Below are 17,360 nucleotides of genomic sequence, written 5' to 3'. Positions count from 1 at the left end.
AGTGCAGGAGACATGGGTTTGATCCCTGGGTCGGGAAGATGTCCTGGAAAAGGAAATGCAACCCACTCCAGTATTCTTACCTGGGAAATCCCATGGCCAGAGGAGCCTCGTGGGGGTCACAAAAAGTTGGACATGACTTAGCGACTAAACAACAGCAGGGTTCAGGTTGGCCTATAGACCTCTATTTGTTCCAGCTCCAATATTCTTTCACTAGGAAAGTTTTCCCCATCCAAGATTTATCTGGGGCCTACAGCAATGGTTTTCAGTAGACAGATAGCAAGACAATCCTGTTTTCTGGTAGCTTTCGACTGTTCATTTTCACCAGCAAATGCGTAATTGAAGACATACACAGAGCATGAAGCACATCCGCCACACACCTAGGACTGCACCCTCAATCTCTATCAGCTGAGCTGAAGGACCACAGGCCTAGGTAGCCTGGCTCCCTCTCCCCCCATAGTGGACTTACTTTGGGAGTGAAGGGGCTCTCGCAGTGTGACAGCCTGCTCTTGTCTGGTGGGGCTGGTGGTGTTTCAGGGCGTGCCAGGGAGTGTGCCACTGGAGTCCCGAGACCCTGACCTGGACTAGCTTGGTCTCTTTCGCGAAGTGCGCTGAGGTCACATTCGTTACTAAGGGGCATCCTGGGAGGTGTGAGCTTCGCCTCTGAATCCTGACCTCTAGGCCTCTCTGGGGTTGGACTCTGGGCCTCGTCGCTTTCCTGTGCTTCCTTCTGCCCCTCGTTCTCATGATCCTCTTCACAACAGGAAAAGTTTAACTTCTGCTTCAGTTCTTTGTGCTCATCGTTGTCACCCATCTCAGCCAAAGCGCTTTACCACCTGGGCAAGAAGGCCTAGCAGAAGGAAACGGAGCTGCTGAAACAAGGAGAAAAACGTAAGCTGACAAGCTCCCCAGTCCCAGCCCTGCTTTCCTTCAGCCAACTAACAGCTACACGGAGACACGCCATTGGTTTTCTCACTTAAGTACCGTGCACCTGTAAGCGCTCAGCTCCTCCCTATCTCCGTTCTGATTAAAGAAGGCTGCAGTAACTTTTTGAGCAATTAAATCCAATTCATGTATAGAACTCCCGCAGTCTCCCTGAATCCATATTCTACCAACTACTAGGAAGACACTTGGATTATTTACTTTAGCATGGCTTTAAACATACACGTCGGTATCTGTAATTTTACTTAACAATAAAGTATTATAATAAATTTTTAAAAATACGCATTTGCTAATTAGGAACAAGCTCATTATTGGAAAGACAGCATTTTCACTCTTGGCCCTCTTCTCTCCCCACACTCACCACCCACTCAGTGGCTAATAGCAGTTCCTTAGAATTCAGTATCACCTGGATAGCATAATGATCCTCAAACAGCAGCTAACGTATCTTGGCTGGAGTTCATCTCTCTAATAGACACACACCTGAGATCTGTACTGGGCTTCCCTGGTGGCTCAGAGAATAAAGCGTCTGCCTGCAATGCAGGAGACCCAGGTTCAGTCCCTAGGTTGGGAAGATCCCCTGGAGAAGGAAATGGCAACCCACTCCAATATTCTTGCCTGGAGAACCCCATGGACAGAGGAGCCTGGTGGGCTACAGTCCATGGGGTCACACAGAGTTGGATACAACTGAGCGACTTCGCTTTGAGATCTCTACCAGACACACTTGTCCTAATTTAGGCATCTCCACACTCTCCTCTTACCCCTGTGAATGATCGATTAAAGCTTTTAGAGAACTGGACACATTTTTATACCCCAAAGAAAGGTAGAAAGATCAGCAACACAGAGACAGATAAATGTATTACTAGAAAATGGTGACTACTTGGGCCCCACATGCCTTATTTTATAAAATGTATTTTCTTACTGTTTAGATATCTTTTACACATATTATTCAATTTCTTTCTCAGAGTGGTCCCTATTGCAGGGGTCGGGGGGAATATAAAAAATGCTTTGAGGAGCAAAATAAGGCCACTGATATCATCTTATAGGAGAAACCATGTGAAAGCAATCTGTAAAAAAGGAAAATGATGTAATGAGCCCCTGGTGCCCTCAGGGGAGACTCTGGAGGGACTGGACAGGAGAAATTAACGGCATGACAGATGTGGACCCAAAGTGAGAGAACTGGTGAGCATGAGTTTGCTGTTAGTTTTTTAATTTGGCTGTGCTAGGTCTCAGCTGTGGCATGCGAACTTTCAGTTGCAGGAAGTGGGATCTAGCTCCCGACCAGGGATCGAACCCAGGTCCCCTGCATTGACAGCAGGGATTTTTAGCCACTGGACCCCCAGGAAGTCCTGGGTTTGGTCTTGAATGAAACAAACTCACCGTCCCATCTCTTGATGGTGTTTGGTCACCCATTACTTGGCACCCACCTTCCACCTTCTCTCTCTTTAACAATCCTTCCACTCCTTTCTCCCCTCTCACTCCCTTCCTATTCCCCACCTGAACTCACGAGGAGCTTAATCCAAGAGAAGAGTAACTGGTGGCATATGACAGTGTCTTTTCAGCTAAACACCTTCTCATGCCCCAGCTTTTTAGGTGTGCACACCACCCAAGCCTTCTTTTGTCCTTCCCAGTCCCTCTTGCTGTGCCGACTTTCCAGATCATTCAACAGGGTAGCTCCCTGCTCACCTTGGTCAGAGATCTGGCATCCCACAGGCTTCCCTGGAGGCTCAGATGGTAAAGAAACTGCCTGCAATGCAGGAGACCTAGGTCCGATCTGTGGGTCTTCAGGAAGACCCCCTGGGTTAGGAAGATCCCCTGGAGAAGGAAATAGCAACCTACTCCAGTGTTCTTGCCTGGGGAATCCCACAGACAGAGGAGCCTGGTGGGGTCCATGGGGTTACAAGGAGTTGGACATGACTGAGCAACTAATGCTTTCACTTTTTCACAAAGAAGTTCCTGTTAACTGAAATTCTTGGCTTTGGAGTTGGGTTCTTGTTTACAAACCAGGGGGCTTCCCTGGTGGCTCAGAGGTTAAAGCATCTGCCTCCAATGCGGGAAACCAGGGTTCGATCCCTGGGCTGGGAAGATCCCCTGGAGAAGGAAATGGCAACCCACTCCAGTATTCTTGCCTGGAGAATCCCATGGACAGAGGAGCTTGGTAGGCTACAGTCCACGGGGGTCACAAAGAATCGGACATGACTGAGTGACTTCACTTTCACTTTACAAACCAGGAGGCCATATGATATAATTCCTTCACTACAGCCTTGGTGCTGATCAATTTTCCCCTCTTGAGGTCATAACTAGTCATTCTCACCTCTCCAGGACAGCTGGAGACTGGCTCTGCTCTCAGGGAGGATAAGCCTAACCTGAAACAGTCTGGATCACAGGCCTGCAGGCAGAGAACAGGGTTGCTGCGTTTGTATTCACCATCACCCCTGGCTTTCCTCTCTGCCTTGCTAGAATTCTCAGTTACCTTTATTTAGGACTGCACTGTTTGCCTAGGGCGGCAACTATGCCATCATGATGACTTAGATCTTATGTTATCAGCAGTAATTCTATCAGAAACTTGTGCCAGTAACCTTCTGTGTATTAGCACTCAGCAGATGAATTTGCACTCAATATGCCAGCAAATTTGGAAAACTTAGCAGTGGCCACAGGACTGGAAAAGTTCAGGTCATTCCAATCCCAAAGAAAGGCAATGCCAAAGAATGCTCAAACTACCACACGATTGTACTCATCTTACACTTTAGTAAGTCCAGTTCGGTTCAGTCGCTCAGTCGTGTCTGACTCTTTGCGACCCCATGAATCACAGCACGCCAGGCCTCTCTGTCCATCACCAACTCCCAGAGTTCACTCAGACTCACGTCCATCGATTCAGAGATGCCATCGAGCCATCTCATCCTCGGTTGTCCCCTTCTCCTCCTGCCCCCAACACCGTCCAGCATCAGAGTCTTTTCCAATGAGTCAACTCTTTGCATGAGGTGGTCAAAGGACTGGAGCTTCAGCTTTAGCATCATTCCTTCCAAAGATATCCTAGGGTTGATCTCCTTCAGAATGGACTGGTTGGATCTCCTTGCTGTCCAAGGGACTCTCAAGAGTCTTCTCCAACACCACAGTTAAAAACCATCAATTCTTTGACTCTCAGCTTTCTTCACAGTCCAACTCTCACATCCATACATGACCACTGGAAAAACCATCGCCTTGGCTAGACGGACCTTAGTCGGCAAAGTAATGTCTCTGCTTTTGAATATACTATCTACTTTGGTCAGAACTTTTCTTCTAAGGAGTAAGCGTCTTTTAATTTCATGGATGCAATCACCATCTGCAGTGATTTTGGAGCCCAAAAAAATAAAGTCTGACACTATTTCCACTGTTTCCCCATCTATTTCCCATGAAGTTATGGGACCAGATGCCATGATCTTGGTTTCTTAATGTTGAGCTTTAAGCCAACTTTTTCACTCTCCTCTTTCACTTTCATTAAGAAGCTTTTCAGCTCCTCTTCACTTTCTGCCATAAGGGTGGTGTCATCGGCATATCTGAGGTTATTGATATTTCTCCCAGCAATCTTGATTACAGCTTGTGCTTCTTCCAGTCCAGCGTTTCTCATGATGTACTCTGCATATAAGTTAAATAAGCAGGGTGCCAATATATAGCCTTGACATACTCCTTTTCCTATTTGGAACCAGTCTGTTCTTCCATGTCCAGTTCTAAATGTTGCTTCCTGACCTGCATACAGATTTCTCAAGAGGCAGGTCAGGTGGTCTGGGATTCCCATCTCTCTCATAATTTTCCACAGTTTATTGTGATCTGCACAGTCAAAGGCTTTGGCATAATCAATAAAGCAGAAACAGATGTTTTTCTGGAACTCTCTTGCTTTTTCCATGATCCAGCGGATATTGGCAATTTGATCTCTGGTTCCTCTGGCTTTCCTAATACTAGCTTGAACATCCGGATGTTCACAGTTGATGTATTGCTGAAGCCTGGCTTGGAGAATTTTGAGCATTACTTTACTAGCATGTGAGATGAGTGCAATTGTGCGGTAGTTTGAGCATTCTTTGGCATTGCCTTTCTTTGGGATTGGAATGAAAACTGACCTTTTCCAGTCCTGTGGCCATTGCTGAGTTTTCCAAATTTTCTGGCATATTGAGTACAGCACTTTCACAGCATCATCTTTCAGGATTTGAAATAGCTCAACTGGAATTCCATCACCTCCACTAGCTCTGTTCGTAGTGATGCTTCCTAAGGCCCACTTGACTTCACATTCCAGGATGTCTGGCTCTAGATGAGTGATCACACCATCGTGATTATCTGGGTCGTGAAGATCTTTTTTGTATAGTTCTTCTGTGTAATCTTGCCACCTCTTCTTAAATTCTTCTGCTTCTGTTAGGTCCATACCATTTCTGTCCTTTAACGATCCCATCTTTGCATGAAATGTTCCCTTGGTATCTCTAATTTTCTTGAAGATCTCTCTAGTCTTTCCCATTCTGTTGTTTTCCTCCATTTCTTTGCATTGATCACTGAAGAAGGCTTTCTTATCTCTTCTTGTTATTCTTTGGAACTCTTCATTCAGATGCTTATATCTTTCCTTTTCTCCTTTGTTTTTTGCCTCTCATCTTTTCATAGCTATTTGTAAGGCCTTCCCAGACAGCTATTTTGCTTTTTTGCATTTCTTTTCCATGGGGATGGTCTTGATCCCTGTCTCCTGTACAATGTCACGAACCTCAGTCCATAGTGCATCAGGCACTCTATCTATCAGATCTAGGCCCTTAAATCTATTTCTCACTTCCACTGTATAGTCATAAGGGATTTTATTTAGGTCATACCTGAATGGTCTAGCGGTTTTCCCTACTTTCTTCAATTTGAGTCTGAATTTGGTAATAAGGAGTTCATGATCTGAGCCACAGTCAGCTCCCAGTCTTGTTTTTGCTGACTGTGTAGAGTTTCTCCATCTTTGGCTGCAAAGAATATAATCAATCTGATTTCGGTGTTGACCATCTGGTGATGTCCATGTGTAGAGTCTTCTCTTGTGTTGTTGGAAGAGGGTGTTTGCTATGACCAGTGCATTTTCTTGGCAAAACTCTACTAGTCTTTGCCCTGCTTCATTCCATATTCCAAGGCCAAATTTGCCTGTTACTCCAGGTGTAAGAAGACTTCCTACTTTTGCATTCCTGTCCCCTATAATGAAAAGGACATCTATTTTGGGTGTTAGTTCTAAAAGGTCTTGTAGGTCTTCATAAAACCGTTCAACTTCAGCTTCTTCAGCGTTACTGGTTGGGGCATAGACTTGGATTACCGTGATATTGAATGGTTTGCCTTGGAGACGAACAGAGATCATTCTGTCGTTTTTGAGATTGCATCCAAGTACTGCATTTCAGACTCTTTTGTTGACCATGATGGCTACTCCATTTCTTCTGAGGGATTCCTGCCCGCAGTAGTAGATATAATGGTCATCTGAGTTAAATTCACCTATTCCAGTCCATTTTAGTTCGCTGATTCCTAGAATGTCGACGTTCACTCTTGCCATCTCCTGTTTGACCACTTCCAATTTGCCTTGATTCATGGACCTGACATTCCAGGTTCCTATGAATATTGCTCTTTACAGTATCGGATCTTGCTTCTATCTCCCATCACATCCACAACTGAGTATTGTTTTTGCTTTGGCTCCATCCCTTCATTCTTTCTGGAGTTATTTCTCCACTGATCTCCAGTAGCATAATTGGCACCTAATGACCTGAGGAGTTCCTCTTTTGGTATCCTATCATTTTGCCTTGTTAGTAAAGTAGTGCTCAAAATTCTCCAAGCCAGGCATCAACAGTACATAACCATGGAAATTCCAGATGGAATTTCCTGATGTGGAACAGTGAGATTCCAGATGTTCACATTGGTTTTAGAAAAGGCAGAGGAACCTGAGATCAAATTGCCAGCATCTGTTGGATTATCGAAAAAGCAAGAGAGTTCTAGAAAAACATCTATTTCTGCTTTATTGACTATGGCAAAGCCTTTGACTGTGTGGATCACAATAAACTGTGGACAATTCTGAAAGAGATGGGAATACCAGACCACCTGACCTGCCTCTTGAGAAACCTATATGCAGGTCAGGAAGCAACAGTTAGAACTGGACATGGAACAACAGACTAGTTCCAAATCAGGAAAGGAGTACATCAAGGCTGTATATTGTCAACTTGCTTATTTAACTTCTATGCAGAGTACATCATGAGAAACGCTGGGCTGGAAGAAGCACAAGCTGGAATCAAGATTGCCAGGAGAAATATCAATAATCTCAGATATGTAGATAACACCACCCTTATGGCAGAAAGTGAAGAAGAATTAAAGAGCCTCTTGATGAAAGTGAAAGAGGAGAGTGAAAAAGTTGGCTTAAAGCTCAACATTCAGAAAACGAAGATCATGGCATCTGGTCCCATAACTTCATGGGAAATAGATGGGGAAACAATGGAAACACTGGCAGACTTTATTTTTGGGGGCTCCAAAATCACTGCAGATGGTGACTGCATCCATGAAATTAAAAGACACTTGCTCCTTGGAAGAAAAGTTATGACCAACCTAGACAGCATATGCAAAAGCAGAGACATTACTTTGCCGACTAAGGTCCATCTAGTCAAGGCTATGGTTTTTCCAGTGGTCATGTAGGGATGTGAGAGTTGGACTATAAAGAAAGCTGAGCCCTGAAGAATCGATGCTTTTGAACTGTGGTGTTGGAGAAGACTCTTGAGAGTCCCTTGGACTGCAAGGAGATCCAACCAGTCCATCCTAAAGGAAATCAGTCCTGAATATTTATTGGAAGGACTGATGCTAAAGCTGAAACTGCAATACTTTGGCCACTTGATGTGAAGAACTGACTCATTTGAAAAGAACCTGATGCTGGGAAAGATTGAAGGAGGGAGAAGAAGGGGACGACAGAGGATGAGATGGTTGGATGGCATCACTGACTCAATGGACATGAGTTTGAGTAGGCTCCAGGAGTTGGTGATAGACAGGGAGGTCTGGCGTGCTGCAGTCCATAGGGTACCAAAGAGTTGGACATGACTGAGCAACTGAACTGAACTGATGATTGTCGCTAAGGCCTCAGATATAACTAGTTATAATGCATGCGTGCATGCTAAGTCGCTTCAGTCATGTCTGACTCTGTGGGCCTGTGGACTGTAGCCCGCCAGGATCCTCTGCCCATGAGATTCTCCAGGCAGGAACACAGGAGTGGGTTGCCACCTCCTCCTCCAGGAGCTCTTCCCAACCCAGGGATCAAACCCACGTCTGTTGCATCTCTTTCTTTGGCAGGCAGGTTCTTTACCGCAAGTGCCACCCGGAAAGCCCAACTAGTTATAATAACAAGTACAAAAAAATATTCCCAATCTGGAAAATAGAACAGTAAGGATTGTGCAGTCACTGACCTTGATGTCCCAAGGGTCCCGGGAGATGCACATCTTCTGTCTGGTCCACAGCCCTGCTGTTTTTGGTGTCATGCTTTATTCTTTTCTTTGTCCTTATCCTCTTCACATTGTGCAAAATTGCATCTTTGCTTCAGTGCGTGTTAATAGGCACCCATCCCAGGCACAAAGCTTCCCATCACAGTTGAGATGAGATGTCAGAAGGGGAACCCAAGTAATCTGTGGCAATAAGAAGAAAAGAGGGGGAAGGATTTTTCTCTTAAAGTAGAATGCATTATGGGTGTTCCATAAGCTGTTTTTGAATGGACTTGGGAAAATAAAATTAATGTACCTCAGTTTTTGTTAAAAGTACTCAGTATTGGACTTTTTTTTGTTTTCAAATTCAAACATTCCTCATATCGTTACAAGGATTTCTGCAGAGCAGGAAGGTCATGTCCTCAGGAGTGAGATCTACAAGGTGGAACTCACCTTTGAATCTCAGGGCTGGGTTCCCAAAATCACGTGCCTGGGGAAAGCTCGCATTCTACTGACACTGTTGAGTGATGAGAAAGCTTCCAAACTCAGAGCTCTGACCACACTTCAGTTTTGACGTTTCTGAAGGTCTCTGTCGTTCTCTGATGGGAGGAACAGTAGCAGGAAAATCCAGCTAATTCCAGTCGGATTTGCAAAAGGTAGAAATTTACATTTCTAGAAATTTACATTTACATTGAAAAGGCATACCGTTCCTTTTCAAAAGTAAAACTAAGGTCATGGAAAATATTTGAGAGTCTATATCCCAAAGAGTCGGATATGTCTGACTTTCACTTTCTTTTTCTAATCTTATATTAGTAAACAAATAAGTTTTTCTCACGCCAACGCCGTCCCCGCTTCGAATTCCCTGGATCCGCCGGGGCAGGACCCTGGCACTTTTTCACTTGTGTTGGGAAGAGGGCTATTAGAAGCAGGAACACCTGGGACCCCTGCTGGGATGGCTTCAGGACTGGGACAGCTGTGCCCATCTTTGGCCCTGCTCTAGGCCAGGGCCACTGAGGAACTGTCCAGGTTGCTAAGTAATACATGTCACATCTCGGTAATGAACGTGAGAGCTCCAAGAAGGAACATGCCGACCTGATCTTCTCCTCAGTAAGGAGGGAGAAATGTAAAAAATGTTTGAACAAGCTAAAGTGAAGCTCCGCCACATTTTTCCGGAAGACTGAATTAAGAGTGAGTCAATCCAGACTCTGAAAAAATACCAATGTTGGATCATGGTGTATTTGATAGGACTGCCCCACAGGGAACCACTGGGAGGTCTGGTTTCCCAGGTAAGAATTGGGTGTTTTTACCGCCAGACTTTCTGGGAAGGGGAGAAAAGCTGACCTTTATCCCCAGCATGTGCCCTCTAGAGGCAATAGGGAGATAGTGAAGGACAGGGAAGCCTGGCGTGCTGCAGCCCAGGGAGTCACAAAGAGTCAGACACGACAGAAGGACTGAAGGACAACCGCAGAGGCAAGAGAACAGCAGTCAAGGTTTTCAGGAAAGGGCCCGAGGGCCTCGATAACAGGTGGAGGCATCACTGCCAGCTCACTGGGGAAACAGGAAGTCTAGGCAGTGATATCTCGAAGGTCCCTCAGGCTTCAACCCCATTGTCTTCCTTGTCCTTTTCTCGCTCAGTCTTTCATCACAACCAGAAATCCGGAAATGTTGCTTCAACCCTGGTGGGGGCGGGGGAGGGGTGATGGGGGCAGAAATTTGCAATAACTTAGAGAAAAGCAGAACACGTTCATTACCGACATGTGACATATTACTTAGCAACCTGGACAGTTCCTCAGCGGCCGTGGCCTAGAGCAGGTCCAAAGGTGGGCACAGCTGTCCCAGTCCTGGAGCCATCCCAGCAGGGGTCCCAGGTGTTCCTGCTTCTAAGAGCCCTCTTCCCAAGGCAAGTGAAAAAGTGCCAGGGTCCTGCCCCGGCGGATCCAGGGAATTCGAAGCGGGGACGGCGTTGGCGTGAGAAAAACTTATTTGTTTACTAATATAAGATTAGATTAAGAAACAAGAGTATAGTAGGAAAATTAAGTAGAGAGAGAGGGCTGAGTAACTTGGATTATGTGGAAGACCAATAAAGTTCCAGACAAGGAGCTCGCACCATCCACGTCAGGCCACCGGCGTCCATTTGAATATCGGAGAGTGCCCCGCCTTGGGCTCTCTCTCTTACGGATCTTGGAAGCCAGGACAAGTAAGTAGACATGATGAGCCTCCCTGCTCCAGATGGGAATTCAGCCGGAAAAAGAAAAGAACGACATGGGGAAGCCCAGCATCGGTGCAAGACTCCAAAAACTATTTTTCAAAATCAGCTTATATACCCCAAGTTGTACATAAAGAAATAAAGTTAGGCAGGGGCAGCAGTCCTGACCCTCATTGAGACAAGGCTTTCTTTTTGCATACCCTCCTGTATACAAAAGATCTCAGGTGGTTTACATTATCTTCTGGCCAAGAGGCTTGTTAACATTTTTATGGCTCTCTTCCTGGATAATTGTCCAGAAAACTCCTTTTCCCTAGAAGTGTTTTTTCTTTACTCTGCATCACCCTCAAAGTACAAAAAAGTTACATTCCTGTAGAACAGTGGGTTATAACAAAGAAAGTACTTAACTCAAAGATTTAATGTTGCTAATACCAGGTCTACTACCTGTTTTTCTATATACCAACTACACCTAAAAATAAAAGATATGAAAATTTGGCAGCAAGTATTGGCTCAACAAATGAAACCTTTAATCAGTCCTATTCTAATGATTTTGACTCCTCGGAAGCCCAGACATTCCTAGGATGTTTTAAACTTCCTGTGCCTCCCGCAGTCCGGAGGCCTCAAACAATCACATGCGCAGCCTGCAGGCAGGCTAGAAAGCCATCAGAGGGGTTTTTGGATTGAAACACTCGTATTATGCCCAGGAAATTTATTATCTAAATGCTCTAATTTTTTCCAGAAAAAGGTGGTGGGGGGACAGTCCCCTGTTAATGACAGAAGAGTAGGTGGAAAGCATAACATAGTAAAGCAGGCAGATTCTGGTCTTGGGGGGTGGATGCTCAGGAAATTCCAGGGGGAATCCCTGAAGCCGAACACGTCCTTCCGTTTTGTCAGGCTTCCTTCCGCATGACCTTGTCACGGGTGGGATTCCTCACGCTAGCTCCCGACAAAAAAGAAAGTGAAAGTCAGACATATCCCACTCTTTGCTATCCCATGAACTATATAGTCCATGGAATTCTCCAGACCAGAATACTGGAGTGGGTAGCCTTTCCCTCCTCCAGGGGATCTTGCCAACCCAGGGATCAAGCCCAGGTCTCTTGCACTGTGGGTGGATTCTTTACCAGCTGAGCCATCGGGGAAGCCCAAGAAAACTGAAGTGGGTAGTCTATCCCTTCACCAGGGGATCTTCCCGACCCAGGAATCAAACCAGGGTCATCCTTCATTGCAGGAGGATTCTTTACCAGCTGAGCTACCAGGGAATCTCTCCCATGACAAGGGTGGTCAGCAAAGCCAAGAGCCACGAAGGGGACTTTATCTTGAGCTCCTCCCTCAACTAAGAGAGAGTGCACAGAGACAGCACCACCAGCCCCAGTCAATCTACTGATAATCACATCAATCATTAACAATACTCACTAACAATGCTTCTGTTAGGTCCACACCATTTCTGTCCTTTATCGAGCCCATCTTTGCATGAAATCTTCCCTTGGTATCTCTAATTTTCTTGAAGAGATCTCTAGTCTTTCCCATTCTGTTGTTTTCCTCTATTTCTTTGCATTGATTGCGGAGAAAGGCTTTCTTATCTCTTCTTGCTATTCTTTGGAATTCTGCATTCAGATGCTTGTATCTTTTCTTTTCTCCTTTGCTTTTGGCTTCTCTTCTTTTCACAGCTATTTGTAAGGCCTCCTCAGACAGCCATTTTGTTTTTGTGAATTTCCAGACCACCTGACCTGCCCCTTGAGAAACCTATATGCAGGTCAGGAAGCAACAGTTAGAACTGGACATGGAACAACAGACCGGTTCCAAATAGGAAAAGGAGTACGTCAAGGCTATATATTGTCACCTTGCTTATTTCACTTATATGCAGAGTATATCATGAGAAATGCTGGGCTGGAAGAAGCACAAGCTGGAAACAAGATTGCCAGGAGAAATATCGATAACCTCAGATATGCAGATGATACCACCCTTATGGCAGAAAGTGAAGAGGAACTAAAAAGCCTCTTGATGAAAATGAAAGAGGAGAGTGAAAAAGTTGGCTTAAAGCTCAACATTCAGAAAACTAAGATCATGGCATCTGGTCCCATCACTTCCTGGCAAATAGATGGGGAAACAATGGAAACAGTGTCAGACTTTATTTTTCTGGGCTCCAAAATCACTGCAGATGGTGATTGCAGCTATGAAATTAAAAGATGCTTACTCCTTGGAAGGAAAGTTATGACCAACCTAGATAGCATATTCAAAAGCAGAGACATTACTTTGCCAACAAAGGTCCGTCTAGGCAAGGTATGGTTTTTCCAGTAGTCATGTATGGATGTGAGAGTTGGACTGTGAAGAAAGCTGAGTGCCAAAGAATTCATGCTTTTGAACTGTGGTGTTGGAGAAGACTCTTGAGAATCCCTTGGACTGCAGGGATATCCAAGCAGTCCATTCAGCCCTGGGATTTCTTTGGAGGGAATGATGCTGAAGCTGAAACTCCAGTACTTTGGCCACCTCATGCGAAGAGTTGACTCATCGGAAAAGACTCTGATGCTGGGAGGTATTGGGGGCAGGAGGAGAAGAGGACTACAGAGGATGAGATGGCTGGATGGCATCACCAACTCGATGGATGTGAGTTTGAGTGAACTCCAGGAGATGGTGATAGGCAGGGAGGCCTGGCGTGCTGTGATTCATGGGGTTGCAAAGAGTCGCACACAACTGAGCGACTGAACTGAATTGAACAATGCTTATATTTGGCCTCCATGTTTCTCTTTTGTAAGTGTTTATACATCTATGTCTAATAAATAGCATTTGCAGCAGAACAGAATTCCAAAGAAAGATTGTGGGCCAGTTAAGATAAAGCCTGGAAGTCATTTTAAAGCTGATGAGTCTATCACGAATACTTTTCTTGTTCTGCTTTTTCTTGTGGAAATGTTCAAATGCACCAAAAGTAGAGGAAATATGGTATAATGGGTCCTGATGGACCGATAATCTAGGTTCCAAAAATTAAGAGCAATTTTACAATCTTGTTTCACTTACATTTGCACCTTCCTTGGGGGTGTGTGCTAGAATATTTTACAGCCCGTCGTCGATAACATATCCTTTAACCCATGAATACTTTGGTGTCATTAGTAAAAATCCTTAGATTAATCTATTTATTTGAAACCTACTATAAAACTATATAATAAATCAGATTCTAATGAATTGCCTGCTTGCTAGAACTAGAGGATATTCATCAAAATGGCTGTTAAAAACAGAGATAAACTACTTGGCTGCTCATAAGACAGTGTTCTTCTTAGAACAGGAACAAAGTTTTAACCTGAAATCCCAATAATTTAGAGATGTCTGGTATACTGCCCATACTTTAAGGAGCAGAGAGTTTAAAATGATACAGAGTCATTAGACTGATCTTTTCTCTGTGGGCACAGTTGGAAGAATTTACGTGGCATTTGACCATCCCCAGGATCTCTACAATTACAGCAGTATTGCCTATGTGACCAAGTCCAAGGCCAGTCCTGCAGCCACAAAGATGAGGTTCTTTGTGTCTGTGTCTCTTTTTCTCTGTGTCTCTTTCTCACATACACAAACACATACACACTCACTACTTTAAAGGAAAGAAATTATTATGGATGAAAAAGCCTCATTCTAAGGGCTGGGTCTGTTGTGCCTCATTCTTGACTGTCTCTCTCTACTCCGAGGGGTGGGCTCAGGAAGTCCCAAGAAATTTGCCCAAACATTCTCAGTCATTTCTTCCTACTTCTGATTCAATGACAAGATCCCCACACTGAAGTTTTGCCTTCATCAGTTCAGTTCAGTTGCTCAGTTGTGTCCGACTCTTTGCAACCTCATGAACCGCAGCATGCCAGGCCTCCCTGTCCATCACCAACTCCCAGAGTCCACCCAAACCCATGTCCATTGATTGAGTCAGTGATGTCATCCAACCATCTCATCCTCTGTCGTCCCCATCTCCTCCTGCCCTCAATCTTTCCCAACATCAGGGTCTTTTCCAACGAGTCAACTCTTCACATGAGGTGGCCAAACTGTTGGAGTTTCAGCTTCAGCATCAGTCCTTCCAGTGAACACCCAGGACTGATCTCCTTTAGGATGGACTGGTTGGATCTCCTTGCAGTCCAAGGGACTCTCAAGAGTCTTCTTCAGCACCACAGTTCAAAAGCATCAATTCTGCACTTTGCTTTCTTTATAGTGCAACTCTCACATTCATACATGACCACTGGAAAACCCATAGCCTTGACTAGACAGACCTTTGTTGGCAAAGTAATGTCTCTGCTTTTTAATATGCTGTCTTGGTTGGTCATAACTTTCCTTCCAAGGAGTAAGCATCTTTTAATTTCATGGCTGCAGTCACCATCTGCAGTGATTTTGAAACCCAGAAAAATAAAGTCAGCCACTGTTTCCACTGTTTGCCCATCTATTTGCCATGAAGTGATGGGACTGGATGCCATGATCTTAGTTTTCTGAATGCTGAGCTTTAAGCCAACTTTTACACTTCCCTCCTTCACTTTCATCAAGAAGTTTTTAGTTCTTCTTTACTTTCTGCCATAAAGGTGGTGTCATCTGCATATCTGAGATTATTGATATTTCTCCTGGCAATCTTGATTCCAGCTTGTGCTTCCTCCAGCCCAGCATTTCTCATGATGTACTCTGCATATAAGTTAAATAAGCAGGGGGACAGTATACAGCCTTGATGTACTCCTTTTCCTATTTGGAACCAGTCTGTTGTTCCATGTCCAGTTCTAACTGTTGCTTCCTGACCTGCATACAGGTTTGTCAGGAGGCAGGTCAGGTGGTCTGGTATTCCCATCTCTTTCAGAATTTTCCACGGTTTATTGTGATCCACACAGTCAAAGGCTTTGGCATAGTCCATAAAGCAGAAATAGATGTTTTTCTGGAACTCTCTTACTTTTTTTGGTGATCCAGCGGATGTCATGTGGTTCAAACCTGAATTATTTAGGGGTCAGATCTCATTCAGTTAGACCTGAAAATAATTTGTAGTTTTTTGGAAACTGGATAAAATGATTTTAAATTTCACATGGAAAAATGATTGTCAAAGAAATAGCCGATGACTTTAAAAAAAAAAATGAGTAAAGAAAGAAGACTACCTCTCCTTGAAATAGAAATTTATATGTGAATTTATATATGTGGTTTCCCAGGTGGTTCAGTGGTAGAGGACCTGACTGCCAATTCAGGGGACAGAAGAAATGCAGGTTTGATCCCTGGGTTGGGAAAATCCCCTGGAATAGGAAATGGCATGCCACTCCAGTATCCTTGCCTGGAGAATCCCATGGACAGAGGGGACTGGCAGGCTACAGTCCACAGAGTAACAAAGACTTGGACACGACTGAGGGACTGAGCACACAGCACACGCACACACACATACATATATTAATATTCTATATTAATAACAGACATACAAGATGAATATTCTTGCTGCATAAAGAACTCATGCCAGTTGATAACAATTCTTCAGACAGTGTCTTCTGACACTACCCTGAAGAGGAACCACAAATCACCAACATTTATTTCAAAACCATGATTAGATTCAGTCACAAAAGATTAACTTAAAATACCACGGCCATCTGACAACTGGCAAAAAAAAAAAAAAAAGATTTGAAATGGCATTATCTATTTGGGATGAGAGGGAAGTGAGATTGAGGCCTTTGTAAACTTGTGACTCAACAATTTGGCAGTACAATCAAAACATGGATGCACCTTAAGCTGGTATTGCCACCTCTGGCAATCTGTCGTAAGTCAGCAGCCTGAGTGACCGATTGTACTTGCCCTGTTTGTCGTCCCTCATTCTAGATTTCATTTTTTCCCTGATAGCTGCCTTGTCTGCTAGGCTGAAAGCCTGATGGGAAGGGGTGTCTGTTTTCTTCACAGCAGGACTTGGCATAGTGTAAGTATCTATTGTGAGTTCAGAGTGAAATTCAGCCACAGCAAAAAAGGGAAAAGCTTGATTTTCCAACAATGAGAATGGGTAAATAAATTTTCAGAATGCATACATGAGGAACCATTAAAATGATGTGTATAAAGTTTCTAATAGAATGGCAAATTGTTCACAGTTTGATAAGTGAAAAAAAGAATACAAAATTGATATACAGTATGATTTCAACATGTAAACACCCAGGAAGAAAAACATCTAAATCTATCATTTATTTTAAGATACACCATTATTTTACTGTTATTTTCACATACCACTGAGAATAAAAAATGTCCATGATGCTGAGTGTAATATGATGTTGTCTACATAGCTTCGACAAATAAACCTCCCGTGTAGAGAAGGCTGGGCAAGGGAGCTTGCTTGTCTCAACTTTGTCATTGGGTGCAGAGAAGAAAAAAAAAATCTCACCTAAGAATTATAAGGTAGGGCTCGGACTAGCTCGCATTTTGAATTCACACCACCAGCATGGTCCAAAGAACCTCCAGCAGAGAATTTAACTCAGGGCAATTTAACTCAGAGCATCAGCTCAGGTTGGTGTTGCCTCAGGTGGCGGCAAAAACAGACACACATCTCCCCTGTGAGACCTAGACCTCAACAGGGCTGGCAGCATATATGAGCCACCATAGCAATCCTAACAAGTGAAAAATTTTGCACCCTACAGTTGATGAGATAGACTAAACAAAATGTTAACAGGGGCCAACTCAGTGGTAAGATGATAAAGCAAAAATATATATATATCTTATATATATATATATCTATCTTTAATATATCTTATATACAATGTATTTTTATATATTATAGATACATAATATAGATGTTTTATGCAATGTGTTTTACATAATGCAGACATATTGGTATTTGGAAAAGT

General features: G+C 43.9%; 1 protein-coding gene across 1 annotated transcript in view; it reads right to left on the bottom strand.

Moving 5' to 3' along the window:
• WEE2 (WEE2 oocyte meiosis inhibiting kinase) overlaps positions 1-811 on the bottom strand; it is a 29,496-nt gene extending 28,685 nt beyond the window's left edge. The window contains exon 1 of the mRNA XM_068973312.1: positions 467-811. Coding sequence (XP_068829413.1) covers positions 467-811 — 345 coding nt within the window. The remainder of the gene's footprint in view (positions 1-466) is intronic.
• Positions 812-17,360: the final 16,549 nt, after the last annotated feature.

The sequence above is a fragment of the Capricornis sumatraensis genome, chromosome 5 (genome assembly GCF_032405125.1).
Source record: "Capricornis sumatraensis isolate serow.1 chromosome 5, serow.2, whole genome shotgun sequence".
Classification (NCBI taxonomy): domain Eukaryota; kingdom Metazoa; phylum Chordata; class Mammalia; order Artiodactyla; family Bovidae; genus Capricornis; species Capricornis sumatraensis.
The sequence above is the reverse complement of the archived record's forward strand: the minus strand, read 5'-3'. Positions and strand labels throughout refer to the sequence as shown.